This window comes from Dermacentor albipictus, chromosome 1 (genome assembly GCF_038994185.2).
Source record: "Dermacentor albipictus isolate Rhodes 1998 colony chromosome 1, USDA_Dalb.pri_finalv2, whole genome shotgun sequence".
NCBI lineage: Eukaryota > Metazoa > Arthropoda > Arachnida > Ixodida > Ixodidae > Dermacentor > Dermacentor albipictus.
The window spans coordinates 393,728,357-393,749,682 of NC_091821.1; the positions used below are offsets into that span (position 1 = coordinate 393,728,357).

At 47.8% G+C, this 21,326-nt stretch overlaps 3 protein-coding genes across 5 annotated transcripts in view; 2 read left to right on the plus strand and 1 right to left on the minus strand.

Annotated features, from left to right (window-relative positions):
- Positions 1-13,940, minus strand: part of LOC135914602 (lysosomal alpha-glucosidase-like) — a 94,048-nt gene extending 80,108 nt beyond the window's left edge. For both annotated transcript variants that reach the window (XR_010568355.1, XM_065447521.1), the window contains exon 1: positions 13,633-13,940. Coding sequence is in view for 1 of the 2 variants with exons in the window: in XM_065447521.1 (XP_065303593.1) it covers positions 13,633-13,776 (144 nt within the window). In the remaining variant the exon portion in view is untranslated. The remainder of the gene's footprint in view (positions 1-13,632) is intronic.
- The window catches only part of LOC135914650 (histone deacetylase complex subunit SAP130-like), a 612,247-nt gene that overhangs the window by 244,888 nt on the left and 346,033 nt on the right, over positions 1-21,326 (plus strand). The gene's annotated exons all lie outside the window — the stretch shown is intronic.
- The window catches only part of LOC135914611 (nucleolar MIF4G domain-containing protein 1), a 192,595-nt gene that overhangs the window by 132,566 nt on the left and 38,703 nt on the right, over positions 1-21,326 (plus strand). The window contains exon 1 of one of the 2 annotated variants that reach the window (XM_070532045.1): positions 3,796-3,814. The exons of the other annotated variant lie outside the window; for it this stretch is intronic. The gene's annotated coding sequence lies outside the window, so the exon portion shown is untranslated. Of the gene's footprint in view, positions 1-3,795; positions 3,815-21,326 lie in introns of those variants that run through there. 2 annotated transcript variants of the gene reach the window in all.

Consider the following 21,326-nt stretch of genomic DNA (forward strand, 5'->3'; position numbering starts at 1 on the left):
GCTGTAACGTAAGAGTCCGAGAAACAAAACCCTGTACAGCTGCAACATAGAATGGACTGGTGTACCCCAGTTTTTCCTGCATAGAAATTTGAAGACCTGAGCAATGGCGACTAGCTTCTTCTTCAGATAGACGCAGTGAGGGCTCCACGAGAGGTTGCGGTCAATGATGACGCCCAGAAAGCGATGCGTCTTAACATAGAATACAGCTTGACCATTGATGGTAACAGGATACGATGACATTTGTTTCCGCGTAAAACCAAGTAATGCGCACTTTTCAGTAGACACACTGAGGCCTTGTTCTCGGCGATAAGAAGCCGTCATGGTTGCCGCCCGCTGAAGCCTGGCTCTTAGCTGAGGGCGAGTCACCGCAGAGGCCCAGATGCAAATGTCGTCGGCGTATATTGAGACATGTACTGTCTGGGGTAGGTAATCCGCTAGTCCTACCAGGACGAGGTTGAACAAAATAGGGCTCAACACTCCACCCTGTGGCACACCACGGCAGATGTAATGGTCTGAAGTTGGGCCGTCTTCGGTCTGTAAGAAAAAACGCCTTTCAGTCAAATAGTCTTGAATCCATTGATACATCCGGCCACCAACTCCAACAGACTCTAGTGAGTTTAGTATGGCCTCATGGGCGACGTTATCGTAGGCTCCTTTTATATCCAGAAAAAGTGCCGCAGACAGGCGCTTGAGGCTTTTTTGATTTTGGACCCATGTTACGATGTCAATGACGTTGTCTATGGACGTGCGACCTCGACGGAAGCCGGTCATGGCGTTCGGATAGATGTTGAATCGTTCTAGGTACCATTCCAATCGGGCAAGAATCATTCTTTCCATCACTTTGCCGACGCAGCTCGAAAGCGCAATCGGACTATATGATGAGATCTCCAGCGGTGACTTTCCAGGTTTCAGAATGGGGATCAAGCGGCTCGATTTCCATTGTTTAGGAACGGCACCGTTCTGCCAAGACTCATTGTAGTAATTGAGAAGCTCATCACGTGCGTCATGTCCAAGGTGGCATAGGGCAGCATACGTGATGCCATCAGGTCCTGGTGGTATTGTGCGACTAAAGTGCTATAGTCCTTTAGGTACCGTTGCTATACGAGGCGGGCGATAAGCACACACAAAGCGAATGCGCCCGGCCCGCCACTTCGCAGAAATCGGATGACGCAACGAGGCAGAGCGATCACGAAGGTTCCGTCGACATCGGACGCCAGCCGAGCATAACAAAACTACAAACAGTGCGATGAGTAACACTTGGCTATCAGAGGAATGACGAGAAACAAGAGAGGGAAAACGCGTCTTTTTTTAGGCTGCACGAAATAATGCGTCAGACATGTGAGCGCTTCCGCCTGGCTGCAAGTTGAGCAACGGCGACACCGGCGCGATAGCTGAACCACGGTCGCTCGATGCAAGTGGCCGTGGCTGAATTCTGTGAAGCAACACACCTCAGGGCGCGGCTGTAGGCCCCGCAAACGCTTAGCTACGTTGTCTTTTTTTTTTACTATTCCGGTCTCTCTCTCATTTTTACTTCCGGTCTCTATCTCGTTCATCTTTTTCTCCCCATACCCCTTCCCCGTGCAGTGCTGTTGAGGTGTCCTCCTGTGAGAGACAGTTACGGCACTGCACTTATCTCTTCCATTTCTTTTTAAAAATCACTTCACACACAGCACGCGAGGTGTCAGTGGTGGCGTGTCCTATTCCCGGCCAAGTACTTGGGGAGGCGAAATGCAAGAGGACGCGTTCGCTGCATTCGCTGCACGTCGAAGAACCGCAGGTGGCCGAAGACAATCAGCAGCCTTCCACTACAGCGCCCAGCAAAGACAAGGTTATAGTCTCACATGATTCACAAACCAACCGACCGTCCTGAGAAGGCACTATACGTAACGTTTAATTAGCTGGTGAAACTGTCTCGGTGTTCGTTTCACAGTCAAAACAGTACCCGAATAGCTGAGGTTTGCATTTGGACAGCGTGAAAACAGTGCGGCGTTTCCTTGTGGTTGCTCAAACGAGGAGAACCTGTCGCTGGGCCGGTTGACTAACCACAGTTGTGCGATCGAGCTGGCGCAACAAGCTAACACGTGCCAGAAATATGGCAAGCACGTGCGCTCGCTTTTTCTTCGTTTTTTCTCCTTGTTCTTCCGTTGCTAACCGAGAAGCGCGCGTTAACAAATTTCACAGCAAATGGCTGTTATAATACGGAGTTTTACAAATAGCGTCCCAGAGTGACTTTGGATGCCCAAAAACGCAACCTACTTTGTACGCCGTTTGCCTTCTTTCCCGCCTGGCTGCTAGCGTCCCCTAACTTTGGGTCCCTTGTTTCTAAAACTCCCTAACGCCACTTAACTGCCAATGGCGCCCGTCCTTTCTTGACTCGTTTGTATCGCTGTCTTCGGAATGTGTCCATTACACAGCCTTCGGCACGTTCGATACGTATACCTAGATCTGCACTGTCACATATATTGCCTTCTGGGGCCGTATTTTATATTAGAACCGTATAACTGACGCTTGTTCGTTCGTTCGAGTTTAATTATCTCGTGTAGATGTGGACAAGCTTGGGCGAAAAGCGAAACAATTCGCCTGCAGAAATACCATGCCCACCTATACAGGGCACATAACATCAGCCTACAGGCGTGTTAGATGCATGTAAGAAAGGTAATGTACTACATATGTCTTAAATTTACAGTTTCTGAGAATGTAACAAAGAAGTTACGAAGATTATTTTACATTTTACAAGGCACAAGTTTGTAAAGTGTTGCTTTGATACCATTATAGGTAATTCATGTGTTATCAAGAAGTACGAAGGAGCATTTGTTTTAAAACATAAGCATTTTGGCACAATTGACTTTCCTAAAGTAAAGTAGAATAATGGCGTTGAACTCTCTTCTTGGCGTTAGAAAATTAACAAAACAACAACAGAAGAAAGAATAATTGATCCCAAGTGTTGTTTTTTTTTAAACGAGCAAATAACAATGGATTTAAACTCTAATTGTAGAGGTTGGAAAAGGGGTAAAAAGTTACGGGATTTTATTTTTTCTTTTTTTTTACTTTGCTTTTCACCCTTCGTTATTGTATCACGCGGAGCAGCACTCCCGCTAACCATTCGGTGGGACGGATGATAAGAAAGGAATAAAATTGGAAGAAAAGAACCGTCACGCAGTACAGCCCCTAGCTGGCGAACCAATGCGGCTTTGGCATTTTGTACCTTACACCTCGAGGTCGCGGTTTCGATTCCCGGCCTCGTCGGCCGCATTTCGAAGGGGGTGGCACATGCAAATATACTTGCGCTTTGGGAGCAGCACGCTAAATTAAGAAACGCGAGGGGTGACAACAATTTGTCAGGGGCGCTTCACTGCATATGACCTTCCTCGTATATCTCTCTCGGGGCCCCCGGAATCGGACCGACGCCGATGCCACCTCTGAGGCCACGGCCCCCTGTTACAGCTTCGGAACTTTGAGCCGCAAGCACCACGCGTCCTACGCATCAAAAGCAAATAACAACCTCACGCTTGCTACTTCTCATTCTGGCGATAGAGACAAAAGAAAAGCGACGAGGGGCTCAAAGCCGGCGAGCAAGTGCGACAGTGGCGTCGCGGCGTCGAGCCCTCTTGCAGGTCGCGGAGTGACGCACCACGTGACGCATAGCCGTCGCGCGAAACGCCGGAAACGGAGCATGTAGACGTGCGCCGAACTACGGTTACGGGAGAACTGCCACAGTGAAGCATGTGCTTTGTCAAATCTGAACGAGGGCAGAGGACGGAGAGGAATGGGGAGGAGAAGAGAAAGGTGCACAGCCTGACAGCTGCGTGGAAAGGCAAGTTTCTCTAGCGCGCGGCACGCGGGTGGGTATAATAGCGCGTGTGCCAGCGTTCGTGTGCAAGAGACGGGTGTGGCCGTTTCGTTGTCTGGGCTCGCATTCGCAAAGATTATCTAGTGATAAAGCGTTCGGTCTGATTTGGCGTTTCGGCGCCCACCATTCATGATAGCGATAGACGTGATAACGACCGAGATGATCGCCACTTCGAAGGCCGATTCCACACAGCATTTACGAAAGAGGAGTTTTGTAAACTGTGCAACTGCGCGCGTTCAATTGCACAAGAAATTTCCGCTGGTTGGTGATCAGGGTAATGCTTCACGTTCACTAGCCCTAAAACTGACATTACGAAAGGGGAAATGTGCCCTTCATGTGCAAACGTGCTTGAATTCTTTTTTTCTGTCTGTCTGTCTGTCTGCCTGTCTCTGTGTTTTTTAAGCTACGAACAGAGCTCGCTGTGCCACAAAGTATGGCGATGCTTCGTCCTTCGTGACAGCGTTACCACTCTTTTTGCCCTAGATTCAACTTGCGTGCATCTTCCTTCCGTCGTGTCGATTTTTGTTCTCATTAATGTGATAAATAAAGCACCTGCTCGCATCGGTAGGGCACAGTTTATTGCTAAGAGGAAGCTTAAATAGGTTACCGTACATACTGTCCCCAGCTCAGGCGCAGTGTTCTCCCAGAAACGCTATTTTCCCTATTTTGTTTTAGAAAACGAAAGCAGCTTGCCCAATAATTTTTGTTCCTTTGTATTGGAAACTGAAGGCTGAGAAGCTTTCTCGCATAAAAAAAATTCTTCATTATGGCTGCAAACCTTCGATTGCTCATTTCACAAAAGAAATATCTTGACAAAGATGGCAGTGGTACCTTGAGCAAAAGCGGTTGTTGCGTAAAGGCGCATTTAGGAAACCGGTGGTTGCATAATTGCTTGATTCTATGATGGTCGCATGGTGCTATATTGCTCCCGCAGATTTATACAGATTGTAAAACATGACACTAGATTCAATAAACTTCCCCTATGAAACTTGACGGCAGAGGCGGCGACGGCCTCCCCAAGGGTACTCGTCAAATCTTTGTTCCTACACTAAAACGCATTCGTGTCGAACGGGTCGGATACATAGGAAGCCTGACTTCACATTATAGTTGTTCTCGTGCCACCCGCAACGTTTAACGGAAGTGTTTATTGCGACAAGCACCAACCACCGATGACACAGCGTTGTACCTACATCTTATTCCGTGTTCTTGCGATTCTTTTAATGCGCAGCTCATAGGCGCTCGTTCTTGCGTTTCCCGTCATCCTCGTCCCTCGGCGTCGTCCCTCGGCGTAACCGAGCGAACGAACACAGCGAATGATGAAAGAGCGAATGCGGAGCGCAGCGGGGGATGAAAGGCCTCGATATCGAAGAGAGCGTGAGGCGGAAAGCGGAGGATGAGGGTGCAGTGGTATCATGAGGCGGAAAGCATGAAGAGGAAGGCGTGGCGAAAGCATGAGAAGAAAAGCGTAGTGCCGCGCAAGACGGGCTCCGCAGCGACGACCGCTGCGAGATGGCACCAGAGTAGCGCAGCGTTGTCTGTTCACCGATGGCATGCGGCGGGCGAGCGCCCAGGATATCATATACGGAAACAAAGCACTGCATGAGCGAAGGTCTGTTTGCGGCGGTCAGTCGCGCGATATATGTGATATTCCGATTAGCAAGGCGGTCCTGCCACACTTCGCTCCGCTTGCAACGTTCCACACGAGATAGATTGTCCGCGCCAGCTAACATATCGTGAACTGAAAACACGTATAGAGCTACGCTCAAATTTCGCATTAGGGAATATCGTAATCGTCGGTGAATTTTTTTTTTCAATGACACCATGGCACGTGTACATACATTCCTCACGCACTATACGTACCTAAGCGTCAATGGCTGAAAAGCACGAAAAACGGAATGTCAAGAAGATGAGTGAGGGATGAAACGCTCTGCTTTTGAATGCTTAATAAACAAAATGGTGTACAGAAACGTCGAAGTTTCGCCTGAAAGGCGAAGCATTAATAGCTATAACAAGGTATTAGACTACTACACGAAGTAATTCTCGTATTTCTACCAACCATATCAATTGCAACAAAGATTCACTTACAAATCAGAAAGCATGGTGCCATTCACACACAGGCAAACATGAACAGATCTCGCTGGATGACCACGAACACGCGCTGTCACAACGCTAGCGTAACGAAGAGCGCGGGTAGCGGGAATCGAACGATCTGTGCTGTCTCTCGATTCCCCGCGTGTCGGAAAGTTGAGATTACGCGAGCTCTAACTCTGGGCGCGTGGGAATACAGTGAGCGTGACGCCACCAGCCATCTAGGCTCACCGCTAACATTGGTCCCCGCCGCCGATTACCTTCAATATACGGAGAGTGGGCCACTGCGTGTGCTTTCAGTCGTGCGGACAGCTGTGCGCAGCCACGGCCGGGCTAGAGGAGAAGTGCGCTCACCTGCCCCCCCCCCCTCCCTCACTGTTAGTCGGCGCTTGATCACCTGACCTCAAACATTGGGCGTGCGGGAAGCCGGCGCGAGATTGTAGCGAGTTACACAGTATAAAATTACTTGTAATCAATTACATTTAAGTAGCTTTAATTCATAGGTTAAATTTCTTACTTGGTAATGCTCGCTGCAATAAAATTACATTTTTGTAGTAACCAATTACATCTAGCCAGTCATTTTATTGACGACGCAAGCTGTAACAGGCCACGCAGCTTTGAGCACTGGAGTTTGTCGAGAACTACAGCAGAAAGCCCGCACTTCCGCCATGCTACGCGTGCGCATGTTCAGACAGGCAAACATGGGAGCGCAGTCTATTTGTTTTCTCATCCGGCAGGTCACTCACTAACCGCATTCCGCATCTCGTGATGGTTTCGCGTGCTATATGCGGCACGAGTGCAACCATGTCAGGACGCTCGTGTTCAGTGAGTTTAGACTTCGCTTTTTCTATTATCATCGAATTGTTCTCCCCTCTCTCCGCCAATTTCTACATCCATGCCTCAATGTCGGTGAGGTTGGAGAACGCGTAACGATACGCTTCCTGCGCTGTGGTCCTTGTCTTTTCACACATATGTTGCGCCAAGGAAGGACGCGGTGCCGAGATAACCTGGGCTCAGCTCGTGTCTATGTTTGCATTTACGCACAGGAAAAACGAAAACAATAGTTATTCGAATTTTCGCTGTGTCGGCTGGCCGAAGGAGTTCATTCTGTGTCCATGGGTGGCTAATTATAACTATATACGAACGCACATTACCGTAGCACAAGTTGTTGTTCTGAGAACTTTTGGAAGAAACAACTATTTAAATGTTTCGCAACAGTTTTCTTTCCACACTATACATAGTTCTCAGCCATGAGCTGCGGTATTTAACTCGCCTGGCGGTTTGGGGTGATTTGCATTTATATCGAACAGTTCATAATAAAATGCTATGTTTCGGGGAGCGTGCATATTATCGCTGAAATTTTCAAAGAATTGTAAAAGTGGGCAGCGCTCGGCACTCCCACATTGGTGTGTTCTGGAAGGCGAGATATGGAATACTTTTGCGTTACTTCGGTGGGGAACTTACACGTAAGATTCATTACGAATATTGTAGCGTGGAAATTTCGGTACTAAACGATCACCCACGAAAATCGCCGCGGTAGCTCAGCGGCTATGGCGTTACGCTGCTGGGCTGCAGGTGGCGAGTTCGATCGCGAGTCCCGGCGACGCCAGCCGCATTCCGACGGGGGCGAAATTCGCAAATCTTTTGGCAGTTTCGTCCGAAGGGCGAAGCATCGGCAGCGATAGCAAGGTCTAGCGTTATATCCTGGGACGGTGTTCTAACTAAACCCGGGTGCGACAAGTTGGCGCGACTCAGCGCACGACACAGCTCCTATACAGAGCAGAAGGAACATCACCCTGGCAGCTACCAGGCGTCTCAAAACGCTGGTGTGGTGACCGTCGCCAATGGCGTTGCAGGCGTCCCATCTTGACGGTGCACAAGATGATGCAGACCGGAAAGCTTCACCACTTTACTAAATTTCATACATAGCAGTCAACGCTGTGGAGGCTAGAGAAACTTCTTGCAGAGGCTTCGTTCGCGCATGTATATAGTTCGATGTTTATTTAGGCCGCGATTGTGCGCAACTGGCTCAGTGTCGAATGAAGCAATTTTTAATTATTAGAAACAAACACACTGTGGTATACGGTCGCTGATGCGTTGCTTCAGATCATATTTATTTTTGTTGTTGACGGTGCGTCGACTTTGCCTCGTCGTTCTTGCAGTCAAACGCACTGCTGTAATCTCTACACCCTGTAATCCTCCGCGCGTGATTCACGTATGCGCCGTCATCGGGACAGCATGACAACGACGGCGGCAGCGACGGCAGCTTAAATGCGCTTTGAGCGTCCGCGTAATTGATGTCGCGTTAAAAACATTCAATATGCTAACCATGTCAGCCCTATTGAGTGAAATTTAAGGTGCTATTTTCGGTCGGCATAAATAGTTATAAATAAACAAAAAACAAACCCCGAGCTGGTCGAGCAAGTGGCCATTGCACTCAACATGCAAGACTGTCGGAGAGACAGGGTGCATAGCGATTAGAAAGCGGCCGTCAGTGCATACCAAAAAGGCCGGGTAGCCCGGCAGGTAGCTCAAATTCTGAAAGGCGCCAAACACGGTGACAGGTCCACACACTACATCCTTTGGTTCCCTGCCCCCGTCGGGGCAATTGAGGGGGTTCCTCTGAACCTCAACGAGTCGGTTCACGAGGCTGCGCGTGGGTTTACCGACCGCGCTGCCCTCGGATCGGGCGACTCTCTCCGCGGCACAGAGACGCTCCTATCGCGCACAATGAAATTACTAAATTCTTTTACTTAGAGAGAAAGGTTTTCCCGCCGCCTCATTCCAAGGCAAGCTCGGACTCCTGCAAATTAACACCTACTCAAATCCGGCGTTTCCTAACAGCATATATCCTGACATTTACCCGAATTGTTCTTGCGCGGCCTGTGGTGAGGCTCCTACTTTACCTCACATGCTCTGGGAGTGCGGGTCCTTGGGCCCGAAGTTCACCAAGGAAGAGTGGAACGCGCTTCTGGGAAGTCCCGTCCTTGAAGACCAAATCCTGGCCGCCCAGCGCGCCCGCGATCGGGCCGGCAGGCTAGACCTGTCGGTCCCGTCGTGGGTGCGCGTTTTATCGTGTTTTGCTGGACCCCATAAAAGTTTCTTCACTCACTCACTCATATCACACGACCCAAGGAAGGCCAAAAGCGAACCAAAGCATGTCCAGCCGTGTATGATTGTATTAGGGTGGATTAACATGGATTAGGATAGGTTAGAGTGGATTGAGGTGGATTAATGTCGATTAAGGTGGTATAAGGAGGATTGGGAGGGATTAAGATGAATTACAGTGGATTAAGGTTATTAAGGTGGATTAAAGTGTATTCAGGTGGATGAAGGAGGAATAAAGTGCATTATGGCTGATTGAGTGGATTAAGGTGGAATACAGTAGACTTTACAAAGCTTTCGCCTTCTAATCTCTTATCTGATAGCTAAGAGCACCTGGGACTTTTTTCTCTTCTCTACTTTTTTTTTCTTCCCATCACCACTGCGCGCACGAAATATGGCACCACAGTGCGACAAGTCGTCATTGCGGAAGAGCCAGCTTGTGGGTTTAAATTCGGGTGTGGCGACACTGCGTCTTTCAAACCTCACACGCTTTTTGAGTGGAAATTACTGCTCTATATCACACCCATAAACAGCGTCACTGTCAAATAAGTACCGTGCGCTTCCATGTAGAGCACGCCCGTTTATGCAGGCCACGTGTGTAGGCTTCGTTTCTCGTTTACAGCTACAAATGACAGCGTGAAAAACATAAAGAATGTTCTACACAGAACAGCCAATATATGCTGTGTGTATGGGAGTGCAGTGGGAATAGTGGACTAGCATTGTCTTCAGCATGCATGGCTTATCGTGTTATTGTCATTGTTCTAGATGACAGTAACGTCCTTCAGATCAACCGAATCGCGTGCTATATAACACAGATAACGTCGACGACCTTGTTGAGTGCGTTTCTTTTTCTATCTATAAACTGATAGTCTGGGGGGAGGGGAGCGACTACCCTCACCAACTCGTCTATATTACATGTTTGGATACACTGTTTATTATAAACGACAGCAGTCTCGACACCTTAGTCAAAACGCATCTAGATAACGAAGATAAAGTCACTGTTATGTCCTGACACTGTTATGTCTACCACTACGTACAGTTATCCGCTTACTAACAGTTTAGCTTCACGTATTCGCTGATAACTTGGATTCGCTTTGGCTTGTGAGTGGACTATAGTGTTGTGGTCTTCAAGTTTAACCTGTGAATAAATGGTGTGATGTCTGTTGTAGTGATACTCGCTGCATCACATAAGCAAAAATGGGGCGCTATGTCGTAAAGCTATTCCAAACTTTTCTATTCAAAATCTCAATCAGCCCTCTGCGACTGGGCAAAAACATTTGGGGGGAGGGGGGGGGGCCGCCCCCACTTCGCCTGTCAGTCACGCGACATCACGCAAACCGCGATAGCTCCCCATCTGATATGACGTGTACACATTGATCATGCATGATTGGACTGAACAAAAGAAAAATAGTTATTTCTGATTCCACGCCTTTTTGCCATTTGCTATTTGTCAAAAGTTTTCGGGCTGCACCCACTTCACCTGCCTGTCACGCGACGCCACAAAACCGCGAAACTCCCCGCGTCAAAGTGGATGCGCATTGAAAATGCATTATGCCAAACAAAACTGAATTTTTCTCTGAATAGCCGCAGGCTGCCCCGTTCCGAATGGAATAAAAGATGGATGCCGCCGATCGCTCAAGCACTGGCTACTCGCACCTGCCGGAGAGCATGGGTTTATTTGCGCATAATGAAAATGTTTGCGTGGCCGTGTAACGTTTTCGGAACGTTTACGACCTCGCTCGGCCAACTTTTCTTTGCTGAGGATCCTTATCAGCGGCATTCTTAACCTTCCGTTGCATGCCGCCGCGATATTCGACCAGCCACCGCAAGCTAAGTAAGGGAAAACGGACCAATCGCAGACGCCGGCACCAGCCTCTTCATCCGGTTATCCATTTTCAGTGCACTGGCTCGGCCCCCATCGAAACCCTCTCCACTTGAGCATGCTCCTCACCCCTTAACAGCCAATTAGATAAGACAAGCCGATCAGTGACGGCAATGTTATTCGTTCTTAAATCAAACACAAGTGACCGCCTATAAACGAGGAGAGCGTTTGATTGGCATGTTTAGACAACCCTACGGGTCACCGCCCGATGCTTGCGTCGGCGGTTACGCAAATTTGACGTCAGGAGATTGGAACAAACACATATTGGAATAGTTTTACGTTATAGGGTCCATGAAGCGATACGTTAAGGCGGCAATTTTTCTAATTTCCTTTTTTTTCTTTTTTTTTCACAGAACTGTCACGATTGTCGTCAATTCGTTTGTTTCTAATCTCCGAGACGCTCTCCGAAGTTACTTGGTGTAGCAGTTGCGGTCGTTGTAATTGCGAACTGTCAGCAAAATTAAAGAAAATAATCTAAGAGATTGGAATAATTGTTCCTGCAGCTACATTCCCCTCCCCCCTTTCCCGTTTTTTTTTTCTTTTTCACGAACGGTAATTGCATTCTTGTCGAAGTTGAACGGGAGGTTCAGCATCGAAAATTGCACGGAAACTTTGTTTATTTTTCGAGATGTACACTGCACGCTTCGACAAGGTATGCCGCAGACTCTGCAAGTACAAACTACTTATATGAGGCAATCAGGAATGCAGATTTATGCACCATCTGCTATTGTCAAAATAGCTCAGCTGGCACAATGTCACCTTGTTCTTGCAAATATCGTCGCTTATATTCCCCTGGCCGCCGTTGTTATAATCACAGTGCTACAGTGCAAAAATCTGCTAGCTTCCAGCGCGCGGTTTCTTCGCGAGCAGCACAGTGAAATACAAAAATTTGGATTTCGCGCGTTGACAGGCAGACCATATCGAACTCTATAACCTACTTGTTGCGGACAGCGTGATGCATTGTCGACCTTTGCAAATGTTACATGTTCTTTTTTTTTACTTTTACAAATGTTACAAAGGGCACAATACTAGGGATGTGCGAATATTCGAAACTTTCGAATAAAGAATCGAATATTGTCCTATTCGATTCGGACCTCGAACCGAATAGTCAGTAAACGATTAGATCGTTGAATCAAATAACTATGCGGAAGTCCGAATACTCGTCGAATATTTTAACGTCGTCGACTGTACACGATCAAACAAAAAATTGAAGCATAAGTGCCATAGCTTTCACCCCGTCCACAGGGAACATAACGCACGTTGAGCCGCTCAGGCAGCCTGACTTCTCCGGCTAAACTCGATCACTCGCAATAAAGCGTTGTTTAGACATAGCATTCAGCAGTGGATATTGTTTGGTGCTATTTACAAATGCGGCACCTGTGTCCTCTCGTCGGATTGAATCAGAACACCTTTCATTGCAGCATACTTTATACGGTAGTGGCACAATGTGCCGCGACCATTCGTACTAAGAAAAAAAGTGCCTTTGTCTTTCTTTCTTTTTTTTTCGCTATGCCGTCCCTGCATACGACGCGCAAGTCTGGTTTGGTCGCGAAAGTATACACAGATACTAATCGGCCAACAACATTACGTTTGCGAATTTCATATGATAATGCATGACCGCGCATACGCTCTGAAGAGTCCTGAGTTTTCGAACACTCTGTTAAATTGTTCCTAATACTCCCTTTGTACTTTTCAATAAAGCGGGCTTTATTACGTGCAGTGTAATGACAGCAACATTTTCATCGCTGTGAATACGAGGATGTGAACATTGTTTGGTGTTAATGTTGAGAAGGCTGTGCAATATCCGCAAGCTATACGAAAAATATTCAATATTCGATTCGATTCGCTCCGACACTATTCTATTCGGTTCGCTCCTAGTACCATTCGATTAGTATTTGATACGGTCTCAACAGGAAACTGCTATTCGCGCACCACTATACAGTACCGAAGGTACACGCCCTGCCGCCCGCCTTACTCGGAAGGTCAACGTCGCTCAAAAATGTCGATTGTGCTCGAGTGTCTGCGTATCATTCCGTGCCCACTTTACGATGTTACTTGCACAGTTAACTGCCACGAACCAGTAAAGTTGCACTACTTTGTGAAGATCTACTTCATTTCCCATCCTTCTTATCCCCATCCTTAACAACGGGTGACTAACACCAACATTAACGGCGGCGAGGCGGCTTCCGAACCATCGACGATGGTCGAACGGAATTTGGAAGGAAACGCATATAGTTGCAGCAGCTTTCCATTTTTTCGGGCAAGATTACATTACGCTGGTCTTTATATATAGTACGTTGTCTTTTGACTTTTCCCTTCACTTCGATAGACACTGAGTTTGCATATAACTGCGTTGAACAGCAGTGATCTAACGTCCCGAAACTGCACAGTGAGTTATGAGGGTTGCCGCATTGGAGGTCTCCGGATTAATTTGACCAACTGGGGTTTCTTAGCGTGCGTCCAATGCAAAGTACAAAAACTATTTCGTATTTCACTCTCATCCGAATGCAGGCTGCCGCGGCCCGGAGTCGAACCCTCGACCTCGTGCTCAGCAGCGCAACGCCGCGGTGGGTGCGTCGGATGCAAACGGAATGATCGTGCATGCGATTAGCGAGGCACACCAAAAGCGTATCGAATAAACGAAGTCGATCAACTCGGGAGCTTCCGTTCTTGCGGCACTCACTCGCTCGCTGGCGGTGCCACTCACCTCGCCGTAGCGTCCTCCATCCTCGCCTCGCGACGAGCGCCTGCTGCGCGGACGCCAGGCGCGGTACTCGTTCGAGCGCCGGGACGACGAGCACGAGCACGGGCTGCACTTGCAAGCGCACAGCGGCGTCGTCACAGCCCGCATGGAGCGATCCGCACTGCCGACGACGACGACGCGGGAAAAGAGCAGCTAGCGAAAGACGCGCGCCAGCAGCCGTTGCAGCAAGCGCCGCGCCGGCAGCAAGCACCACCAGCAAGCGCGCACGCTCGTCGACGTTGGCAGCGCGCGCGGACGCAGCCGCGGCGGCAGGATGCGCGCTGCCGCGCCGCGCGAGCGGGCCGAGGCGGCGGCGTGCCAGCGGGGGAGAGAGAGAGAGGAGTCGACGCGATGCGCCACTCGCGGAGACCGAAAGGGAACCGACACTCCCCACCGTTTACTTGCCAGCAGCAATGAGGGTGAACCGGTGAGAGGGCGAATAGGGCGGGAAGATCGCGTGCGTACATGCTTAAAGGGACACTAAAGCGAAACAATAAATCAGTTTAGATAAATGAAGCATTGTTTCAGAACCCTGCATGCAGACATTTCAAAAAGATAGTTTGATTATTAGATGAGAAAATGAAGGCCCAAGTATTAGTATTTGAATTTCGCGCCGGAACCCCAGTGCCGATACGTCAGCGTGACATCAGGGATTCCAAAGTATGTTTTCGCATTTGGGCCGCGTTGGCTGAGTAAAGGTTCCCGAAACTCGCCATGTTTAATATTTGGTTCCTTTAGAACAGAATGTAGTCAATCTGTACCGCTATATACAGTTAGTAGGCTCTAGAAGATGCCATAAAAATCCATGACGTCACAGCCAGCAGGCGTGGGAGCTTAAGTAGGCGTCGCCACCCGTATTTCGTTCTTGCGCTTTTTCTGGCATACCAAACGTCTTATCGTTGTAAGAGTGGTGTTTTTGGTGTTGTAGAAAGGTAATTTACTGATGCTGAAGAAATAATTTTTCACTTTAGTGTCCCTTTAACAAGACTCGAAGGAGTCGGTCAGCGTGTTCCCGGCGTACCCTTCAGTTCACAGTAAGGCTCGTTACAGCGCAACACAAGACGAGGACACAGAGCCGTGTCGTCGTTTTATACCTTCTTTTGTCCTCGTCTTGTGTTGCACTGTAACGAACCTTACTATGAACTCCAACCGACTGGCCCAACTTGCCCTCTTGATGTACCCATCAGTGATGCATGCCGCACAACGGCAAAAGTTCGTCGCGATGAGTACGAATGCGTCAAGCGAGCAACAAATAAGTAACTCATTTGATTGATTGATTGATTGATTGATTGATTGATTGATTGATTGATTGATTGATTGATTGATTGATTGATTTTTCCGCCTACCTGCCTTACAATGGAACTGCGAAACGAGCAAAGCTGAAGCAACGAACGCCCGTCCACACACCCGCCTCACCCCTTCGATTAATAATGTTGTCACTCGCTCACTGCACACCTGCATGACCTGTGACACCGTACCAAGTATCCCATAGTGGCACGTGCGACAAATGAGGTACGGTTTGCACTTGAGCAGAAATCAAATTTACCTAAAGCACATGTAGTAGCTGAGAGACGTTTGTTAAAGAGGTATACAGCATTTGCTGACTGCCTATGAGGCTGTTTTCATTTGCGTAATTAGCCATATCTGGCCACAGCGTTCATGTTGAAATTGAAAGCCATTAGCTGCTTTAAGGCTACCAGCACGCAACACTCACCTTCATCCAACAGTCACCTGCCGAAACACTACATCCGTCGCCACACCATACATGACTATTGTTCCTGCATGAGTCCCGTCCAGCATGTTTCGCCATGATGTCTCCGTGGCAATGATGGCACACGTATACTGACACATGCCCTATAGTCTATTCACCCTCTTTTCATGGTCAATGCAGTTGTGATTCTAAGGCTTAAATGAACTATTTTTAACGGACCTTCTGTCTTTTCGTATAGGACAAGAAACATCTACTGTGCGCGATCTGCAAGATGTTCGCAGTTAGTCTGAATTTATTTCTATGCAGGGTTTCACGGCATCTCTGAGGCGTCGAATATAGGAAAGAAATCTTTTTTTTTTTTAAGTCAGCGTAACCTCATATGCATTATCCTGCTGCTCTGCGCAAGGAAAAAAAATGAGAAGAAAAAGCTAAGGTCACGAATAAGAACGGTAAAAGATTATCATTAAGGAAGAGTGAATGCGTGCATGCAATAAAGGCACAGCGCAGTCGTTTTCTCGAAGCCGCGCATCCAATCCAGTGGCATGTAATTAGCCCGAACCAGAAAAATGGAGGGAGGGGGGTACTTTGTAAATGTCCACCTAGCGAACACGTCGATTTCGTCAGCTGCTGAAGTTCTGATTGATTGGACTGGCCGGGGTATGCGTGAGTGGGCGGGGGGGGGGGGGGGGGGGGGGGGATACAGGTGCTCTCAGTTAATCAGCAATTCAGCAGCAGGCGAAATGGACATGACCGCTAGGTGGGTCGAAGCAGGCTGACGTTACAGAGCCTTCAATTTCTCCCATAACAGTTCCAAACCGTTTTAAAGCTAATCTTTCCTATCAAACCTGCTCACATATTGCTGACCGCGGCTGCTGTTTCTATAGCTTTATTATATAAATGCAGTCAGCTGTGTTGTGCGGGCAGCTAGCACTACTCACGTGCACGCTCAATCGGATAGGAACTTTCAAGATGCTGCCCCTTACCTAGAGAAAAAAAATGTGAACAAATCCAACCCCATTAAGGACGTGCAAATGGGAAATACGGAGAAACATGTGATTGTTTCCAGTGCGTGTGTGTGTGTGTGTGTGTGTGTGTGTGTGTGTGTGTGTGTGTGTGTGTGTGTGTGTGTGTGTGTGTGTGTGTGTGTGTGTGTGTGTGTGTGTGTGTGTGTGTGTGTGTGTGTGTGTGTGTGTGTCAGACAGTTTAAAAAATCGCCTGCCGAAAATAACACAATTCGGCCTTTAACGGTGACTTACTTGGAAAGGCAGACGTTACTTGCACAAAAAAAATGCAAGGTTTAGTTAGCTGTTTACCAAACTTTCAGCAGTCCACTTAGTAGCCGAAGCAGAATTGCGTTATCTACCGCTGGCGATAATTTTAACAATCTGTTTGAAGTGAAGGCAAATTAAATGGCACCTAATAAAAGTTTTGTTTTTTCCGGCCTCACCCCCCCCCCCCTTCCACTCCGCTCCAATTGGATTTTTAAAAAAAAGTTTATATTTGACTTTATATGTACGTTCTATAATGTCCACTGTGGTCTCTGTTTTGGGACTCTATCGAAGCTTCTGTCACGTTTTGTCACGCTTTCAGAGTGAGCGAAAGAACTTATTGGAGCTCCGGCGAAGACGCGAACTCGTCGCGCACCCGGCTAGTACCCCGTCGGGACCGGCAGGTCTAGCCCACCGGCCCGGTCGCGGGCACGCCGGAGTCGTGGAGCTCTGCCAGATGGTATACGAAGTTCACTGCGATCAATTTATGTCAGCATCGCTCCCATGGCCTGCGACCCGGAAATTTTTCTTCAAAGCTGCAGTACATTTTTAGCGTAAATAAGAAGACCGGCCCGCGTTTGGCAGTTAAAAGCGGAAATCGGCGACTGCTTCATTTCGTTACAGTCCGTGATAAGTAAGATAAATGCTTATTCAGACGGGAATGGCTCATGGGCCTCTTTTGCTGGAAGGGATTGGGAAGAAGAAATTGACAGCAGTAACGTACGGGCATTGATTTTTCGCACAATTAAGACATCTCTCGCTGGCAAACACCCAGAAGAGAGTCAAGCGCATGCCGGAGGTGACAAACCACTGCATGCCGAATCCAAGAGTGCTATTCTGGACAGTGTCAAATCCCGCCTTATTGTCAAATTTCGCTGTGTTGGGAGTTCTTAAATCAATCAGTAAACACATGGCCGCCTTGTGATACAATTATAGCTCACGAGACGAGAAATTTTGCAATATGGCGGAATTAAACAAAGTCTGAAGTAGGGCCCCCCAGCTCTCGTAACATTTAACTACGGATGCATCGATGCACTCGGCTCATTTCAGAGCATCCGCCGTGATTGCTTAGTGGCTGTGTTCACGAGGTCGCGGGAGCAAATCTCAGCCACGGCTGTCGCACTTCGATTGAGGTCGAAATGCAAAATCGCCCGTGTACTCGGATTTAGGTGCACGTTTAGGTGACCCCATAGGTGGTCAAAATTAATCCGGACTCCCCCACCATACGGCGTGCCTCATGGTCAGATCGTGGTTCTGGCACGTAAAACCCCGTATCGCCTTAACGCCAACCGTCGTGGATTGAACTTCCACATAAACTCGAGGTTTCGACTTCCACCGAAGGTCGTGGGTTCGAGTGTCTGAATTAACTCAATCCTAATTCTATTAAGTAACACCATCTTAAACGCCGCGTTTTCCAGACCTTCGGGTATGAGCCACTCAAGGCTTAAAAAGTAGCCAAACTTTTTGTTCCATTAGCATGAGCGTTTTCCGTATCGAGTTCGTTCTCGCGTCATCTGTGCACCTCGTCATGGAGCTGCATCTTTTCCTCGGCCTGCGACGCCCTACAATTGCGCAACAATCAAACCATGTCTTCGCCCTCTCTTATTTCCCTCCATAGTTCAGCGTATAGGAAGCGGCGCGGCACTTTGCGGCATGTCACGATCCGCTGAGCCGAATACGCTTCACGCGGTGCTGCAGTGCGCCTGCCTGTCAGCGGGGGGAGCGAATCCGGCCTTTGTGTGCCGGGGCGTCAGAGGGCGGCGACCGGAAATCAAAGTGCTGCCACCGGCGACCTCGCGGATTGGATCAAGCACCTCGCGCTTATTTATGCGTCGGCCCGAGAGGGTGGCTATCGTAGCGCAACCGACTGACGTCTGCCGACACTGCGGGATATTCACGGCTGCTTCGCAGCTCATTGTTCTATGACTGTAAAAAACGCGCGAATGGGTGGGGCACGGTTTGAGCATGCTATCACGCTGCCATGCATTAAATGGATACCTAATTTTCCACCAATATATCGGTATACTGCGATGCTTCATGCTGCTGCTGCTTGTCTCACTGGCGAGCAGGCAGGCGCTGTGCCTCTTCGAGGGACAGTACTGAATACTGGTACTGAATTATTCGGCAAGTTCTTCCAGTTAACCTCCGTGCCTTTCGAATCTCATTTTCTATCTATCTATCTATCTATCTATCTATCTATCTATCTATCTATCTATCTATCTATCTATCTATCTATCTATCTATCTATCTATCTATCTATCTATCTATCTATCTATCTATCTATCTATCTATCTATCTATCTATCTAACGCAGTCAACGCCATACTCATTCGTTACACATCCTTTAAAGAAAATTTGTCAGCTCTGACCCTCACGTTCTTTTTTTCGAAATGCCCATCAATATGTCTCCTTATTAGAATTGTAGAACACTATTTACCGAATAATGTTTAGGTAACTTGAGCGTCCGAAAAAAAAAAGACGTTTACTTCGTGTAATAAACATACTCGCACACTCAGAAGACGTTGCCGCCCGCGGCTGAAATCCCCCCAAAAAAACAATAAGGTTGCATTTGGTAACCCTCACAATGCAATCTCCAATTTCTTGTGGATACACGCACAAATTCCGTGTTTTGCACAGAGCTTACAAACACAACATTATCTGAAGCAGAACCTCAAAGAAAGAAAGAAAGAAAGAAAGAAAGAAAGAAAGAAAGAAAGAAAGAAAGAAAGAAAGAAAGAAAGAAAGAAAGAAAGAAAGAAAGAAAGAAAGAAAGAAAGTTTCAATAGCAAACAAAAACGTGCCTTCATACAAGATCTTCGTTCTACAAAAAAAACAGTAAAGAGTGGGCCGGGCTGCCAGTCTATTGCTTACTACTCCGTACATCTTCTTGTGCCTTTTCTGTTTTCACACCGACATTCCGGGGGCTATGTATGTATGTTTGGACCTAACCATTTTCCCGCCTACCTAGGCCACTGGGTAATCAATGGTTGGTGTGTAACATGGTTCGAAACTAAAAATCGGACCAATTCGGGTAGCTGAGTATGTGCCAATGTGTACATCGAGGCGAATCTTCAACGAATCTCTTTTGCGACGACAGGGGTCACTGTATAGACGCAGAAATGCAGGCAGGTATACCTCTGCTCGAAGAAACTCATCGACGTCAACTTGGAGCAATGGGTATGTTCTACTCGGTCTGTGCCGGTCTCCAATGAACCTATTCGATGCGATTTTGGGTCACTGGTTATGTTCCAGCAGGTGAGTGCCGCTCTTCGGTGAACGTCTTTGACGCCAACTTGGGTAAGTAGGTATAACCTATGTACCACAGAGAATATGCCGCTCTAGAATGAAGAAGACATCCCTTAAGTCTATCCGATGATATAAACGGAATTGAGCCCACGTCACAAGGGTTCCTCAAGGACAGCAACTCTAGCAGGTTGCGCCACAAATGCTCAGGGTATGTGCCGCTTTTCAATGAACGTCTTTCACGCCAACGCTTTAGCGAGCTGCGCCGTGATTCACTGTGCGTGTGCCGCTCTTCAATTGAACCTCTCGCCAACTTGCGTCACTGAGTATGTGCCACTGAATGAGCGACAAGCGAGCGAACAAATCTCAGTGTTCGCAGGGCACCGGTGCGCCATAATTCTTATCTCGGAGTGCCTCGGCAGTGCAACCATCAGTGTCATTTTTCGGCAGTGTCATTAGACGACACAGTGCGTCCAGAAAGGAGGAAGCCCGGTTGCCGCGTGACGCATTTCTCGGCGTTCGGACGCACCGGCGCGCCACGTGTTTCGTAGGCCACGCGCAGGCTTCGCGGCGGCGGCGCTAGATGGCGACGAGCGTTCTTAGGAAAGCGCGGAAGAAGAGTCTCGCTGCAGTACACGCCTCATGCATAACTCGTTTCGGCTATAGCAATACGCTGTCTCGCCATGTTAATTCAATGCTAACGCATTACCGTCGACAATCAACGTGAGATGACCTCTGCAACATTTTTGTTTGTTTGTTTGTTTGTTTGTTTGTTTGTTTGTTTGTTTGTTTGTTTGTTTGTTTGTTTGTTTGTTTGTTTGTTTGTTTGTTTGTTTGTTTGTTTGTTTTCGGTGATGCAGCTTCACTGCAGAGTACACTAGAAATTTTAGCACGTTGGCGCTGTGCCTGACACAGCTCCGACATCTACCCTCCCATTCGGTCATGTCGAACTCGGTATGTCTTTGTCTCTACGTTCAGCGGACTCCTCAAGAAAAGGAAATAAGATAATGTAATGGAACTTAATACATAAACGTATTGAACAGAACTACACGCACGTAACCATAGCTGGTCTTTCATATGTACTTTCTGGAATAAGACCACTTATTATAATAACCGAACCATTCAGTTTTTTTCGGATAAGCGCAGAACGGCAAGCACAATTTTCCTTACTCTGTAGAAGGTAAATCTACAGTCACGCTGGCCTCACTAGCTATGAGGTGAGGGGGCGCGAAGAAAGTTAGGTGGCTGAAGCCGCTGGTCATTTGCTTTGCTCATGTCGCCCGACTGTTGGCCAATATTTCATAGCGTATATGTACCACTTGTTCATGAAGTCAACATCATCATCCGTCTGCACCATATGAATTTATATTTTTTTCTCCACAATAAACATTCAAAACCGTTTATAAAACAAGATTGCTTTATAAATTAGGAGTTTAT